This window comes from Eutrigla gurnardus, assembly GCF_963514095.1.
Source record: "Eutrigla gurnardus genome assembly, chromosome: 8".
NCBI lineage: Eukaryota > Metazoa > Chordata > Actinopteri > Perciformes > Triglidae > Eutrigla > Eutrigla gurnardus.
In genome coordinates this window covers 4,692,168-4,696,975 of record NC_139922.1, presented here as the reverse complement: position 1 = coordinate 4,696,975, position 4,808 = coordinate 4,692,168, and the positions used below count along the sequence as shown (strand labels likewise).

Genomic DNA, 4,808 nt, shown 5'->3' with positions numbered 1-4,808 from the left:
TCAGTTTGGCAGTTTGGTGGATCGCCTGCGCCAAGATGGGTGTGGCGGCGCAGCAGGGGGAGGCGTCACAGATTCAGCTTGGCGTAGCGAACGTTTTGTGGCAAAAATCCTCGCCGAGACTGCGCTGAAAGCTCGCCAGCTCCAACCTGGTCTACTTTCGGCGCAAGGCGTAAATAAAGTCCATTCATTCAATGCGAATCACAGCTGGCGGAGTGGAAGTTTGGCTGACGGCGAGCAGTGCGCACACGTCACCGAGACCTCACAGGCAGGTTTCCACAGTTCCAGGCACATTTAAATGCAAGAAATAACCACAACAAACACTATTTAATGCAACTAATTGAATCAACACGTGAATTTATATCTATATAGATTGTCCCGTCACATCTGACGTCAGATCAAAGGCGGATGGCACGCGTAACGGAAACTCAGCCTCTCGGACCAAAACATCTCCCTCTCTCTCTCCTGTTTTTATAATATCGGCATTGTTATTATTATTATACGCGCGCACAGCGCGTGATGCGCGTGGTGGGAGCGGCGGCGCTGCTTCTGTCATCGGGTTGTCAAGTGACGGAACTTGCACTGAACCTCCCCTAACGCATTAAAGGAGAGGAGAGGAGCTCATTTGATTGGTGAAGATCTGAATCGGCTGTATTAATCTCAGTCCACGCCTCGTCTCCTCCTCGTCTCCCACTCACGCCTTCTTCTCCTCCCTCTTTCCCACTTGCGCGGGTGGGAGTGACGGGAGGTGTGCCTGCGCGAGCCTGCGCGGTGCACGAAACTTGCAAAGTCCAGGCGGACACACCCCGTCGGCGTGGCGCAGGTGCGCTGCGCGCTGACTGCGCCTGGTCTACGAAACTAGGGCCCATGGAGACTATCATCACTAGTCCACCTTTAGCTTAGCGGTGGAGACGTGAGGTCATGTGAGGTTTTTTGTGACTCTTTACATTTGGCGATTGCATTTATGCTAAAAAATTAATAATTCAAAATCAAATGAAAAATCTCATTGGCTTCTTGTTGAGGCATCTGATGTGATGCAAACTTCCGGTTCCGCCTGCAAAATACTTCCTCTCTGCAGCCCTCTGTGCTAGCAGCTCTGTGAAGCTGTTTAAAGGCATGCTTAAACATCAGTGTGTTAACATGCTCACATACTAACAGGCTAATGTTTTGCAGGTAGACCATTTCCTATATTACATCATAATTGAGCATTTTAGCATGCCAGCATCTGCGAATTAGCACTAATCACAAAGTATAGCTGAGGCTGATGGGAATATAATTAGTTTTACAGGCAATTGGTCATAAACCAAATACAATTCTGATGATGATGATGATGGCACAAGCGTAATTAAAGGTCAGAATATCACCAAAATAAAAACAATATGAACCAAATTAAACAGCAATTCACCCAGTACATTTGTCTGGATATTTAACTCAAAAACACAACTATCAATGTTGTTGAAGTGCTAAAGGTAAAGGGGCCATCCACAGAGCCACCAAGCTACTAGCATCCAAGCCGTAGTCATTGAATGCCAGCTCAGTGATATTCCTCATTGGTTTTGTCCCAAAATCTTAACCCAATTGCGTGCTCATTTTCAGGGATGACCAACCCAGAAGTGATCCGTGCCCTGGAGAAGAACTACCGAATGCAGCGCTTGGACAGCTGTCCCACCGAACTCTATGAAATCATGCTGGAGTGCTGGAAGAGCAAGCCTGAGGACCGTCCCACGTTTGATTACCTGCAGAGTGTCCTGGAGGACTTCTACACAGCCACAGAGAGCCAGTATCAGCAGCAGCCATGACACTTCCACAGACATCTTTTCTCTTATTGTGCTCTTCCATCCATCCACAACAGCAGGTCCAGTTTTGTACATGCAAATCAGAGCACACACACACACACACACACACACACACACACACACAGTCTCTTGTCATTCTCCCTCTCTTTCGCTTTCTCATCCACACACATGTAATGTGAAGCAACAAGGGGCTTTAAAATAATGATTGGGCATGGTTGAATCTTTATTGACTTTATTTTTTAGGAAACAACCCATCACTATTCCTCACATTTTGAATAAACATTGAGCCCTCCTCCGTTGTATGAGAACCATTTAAAGTAATGTAACTGTAATGATATAATAATGAACTGGAATAATAAATACTTACAGAAAGTGTTTATTGTTCCAGTCGGTTCTTGTGAGCACGTTCGCTGCAGGCGGCAACCTCCAGTTCTGAAAAGTGAAGCCAAACCTGAAGTGCCTTAAAATTGCGTTCTCTTTACTGGCCATCACGGGGCCTCTCTGATTGTATGGAACTCTGGGAAAAGTGAGGGGTGGGTTGCAAAAGTGCACCAAGGCAGGACTCTTCTCTACATACACTATATTGTCAAAAGTATTCACTCACCTACCCTGACTCGCATATTGACCCACCATCAGATTGCCAGATGGAGAAGCGTGATTGGTCCCTCCAGAGAACGTCTCCACTGCTCTAGAGTCCAGTGGCGGCGTGCTTTACACCACTGCATCCAACGCTTTGCATTGCACTTGCTGATGTATGGCTTGGATGCAGCTGATCGCCATGGAAACCCATTCCATGAAGCTCTCTACACTGTTATTGAGCTAATCTGAAGGCCACATGAAGTTTGGAGGTCTGTAGTGATTGACTCTGCAGAAAGTTGGTGACCTCTGTGCACTATGTGCCTCAGCATCCGCAGACCCCGCTCCGTCATTTTACGTGGTCTACCACTTCTTGGCTGAGTTGCTGTCGTTCCCAATCGCTTCCACTTTGTTCTAATCCCACTGACAGTTGACTGGAATATTTAGGAGTGAGGACATTTCACCACTGGACTTGTTGCACAGGTGGCATCCTATCACAGTACCACGCTGGAATTCACTGAGCTCCTGAGAGCGACCCATTCTTTCACACATGTTTGTAGAAACAGTCTGCATGCCGAGGTGCTGCTTTTATACACAGGTGTATAAAAGCAGCACCTCATGGAAGTGATGGAACACCTGATTTATATTATTTGGGTGGGTGAATACCTTTGGCAATATAGTAGATATAGGTGAAAATAGCAGGTGTGCTTGGTAAGCCCAGGCAAGGACAGCAGGACTGGGTACTTCTAACAAATCTAAAAAAAATTGCCTAATTCTTTTTCAACAAAATTAAAGGATAAATCACCATCACACCTTTGCGCCCTCACCCTTCTTTTAATGTTTGTATATTCCAAAGATTTTAGCAGCTTTGAAGATGTTTTACATCACATCAACAAGGACAGTATGTTGGAGGTCTCACACACAAAATATTATTTTCACAAGGATACGGCCATATCAGCAAACAAACAAGGCCACATGAAAGCAGTCACACTGAAAAGACTTTCTACATTGTGAAAGAACGCTGTGGATTTTACAAAGTGCAAGATATACTGTATGACTGATATTCTGTATGCTTCAATCTTCTATTTATATTTCATGTTCCAGTACCATGTGGCTTGAATTAGCATTAGCCCGTCAATATGCCTTTTCAGTGCTTGTTCCTTTTCTTTTATATCCCATTCACTCTGTCTGTAAAGTAATAAATACAACTATTTAGGAGTTTCATGTGAAGCCATATTTACTGATGATGCTTGTTGATTTGGGAGCTAAATGAAAAAGCAGTGCATACAGATTTCCACATATTTTGGCTTTCTTTCCTTTGTGTGAAATAAATAATTTATTTGTGCAACTGGTACTGAATAAAAGCATATTTAGAATACAATATTTGCAAAACTATATATATATATATATATATTTAGAGAGAGAGAGAGAGAGAGAGAGAGAGAGAGAGAGAGAGATGGATGGATGGATGGATATTTTTTAAATAAAGTTTTTTTTAAACTAGCAAAGGTCCTAAAATAATGATATGCTAAAAAAGATCAATGTAAATATAAATATAAGTTCAATAAACCACATTCTAAATTCGATATTGCTATTATAAAGGCAATCATTAGCTGTTGTAAGCTATCATTTGCTGCAACAAATGCAATCATGTTCATGATTTATGGTTTGTTCAGTGACGGCTTCACAACTGATTTGTGCTTGAAACGTAGCATCATAGAGCTGAAAAGACATGAAAGACGTTTCTCATTCATTTACGTGAGTTATTAAAAAGTCAGAGTTCAATGCCGCCACATTATTGCATGATGATTAGACTTTTTTTCACTTCCAAGGTAGTGAAGGGTCATTGTAGCTTAAAACAAATGTAAAAATAAAATACAGTTTAATGAAATCTACAAGAAAAAAAGGGGGAACATTATTGAAAAAGTTTTGAGAAACAGTGGCCTAGATGCTTGGTTCAATGCAACTGTGGTGAAAATATTCAAATTAATTGTTTGCAATTACAACTACAATTATCTTTCCAAATGTGTATTTCAATAATAGCCAGCATATGTTTGATGTTATTTTGACACACTTTTATACACAGTTACGGTGATCGTTTTTAGCATGGGTAGTATTAATGGAGGTGGAGCCTTCATTATTTAGAGATACTAAGTCAATATTTTGAGAAAGTTTCTCATCATTTTGAGATACTTAGTCATAATTTTGAGAGTCTTTTTTTCTGACGGTGGCGGAAATGGGCTTCCATATTCTTAGTAGTTAATAAAGAAGTACTAGTATTATACATTATAGGATGTTGGGAAATACTGTAACGTTTTCTTTTACAAATAACTATTTATTCATATCAGTAGGGTAGTAGTTTATTATGATTTGCTTCAAGCCACTCAGCTGTACTACATATGGGTGTGTCAAATTAAAAAGAAATGAATTAATCGAAAA

The 4,808-nt window shown here is 41.6% G+C and overlaps 1 protein-coding gene across 1 annotated transcript in view; it reads left to right on the top strand.

Moving 5' to 3' along the window:
* hck (HCK proto-oncogene, Src family tyrosine kinase) overlaps positions 1 to 3,721 on the top strand; it is a 22,101-nt gene extending 18,380 nt beyond the window's left edge. The window contains exon 13 of the mRNA XM_084014749.1: positions 1,594 to 3,721. Within this exon, the coding sequence (XP_083870875.1) occupies positions 1,594 to 1,796 (203 nt within the window). The 3' untranslated portion in view covers positions 1,797 to 3,721. The remainder of the gene's footprint in view (positions 1 to 1,593) is intronic.
* Positions 3,722 to 4,808: the final 1,087 nt, after the last annotated feature.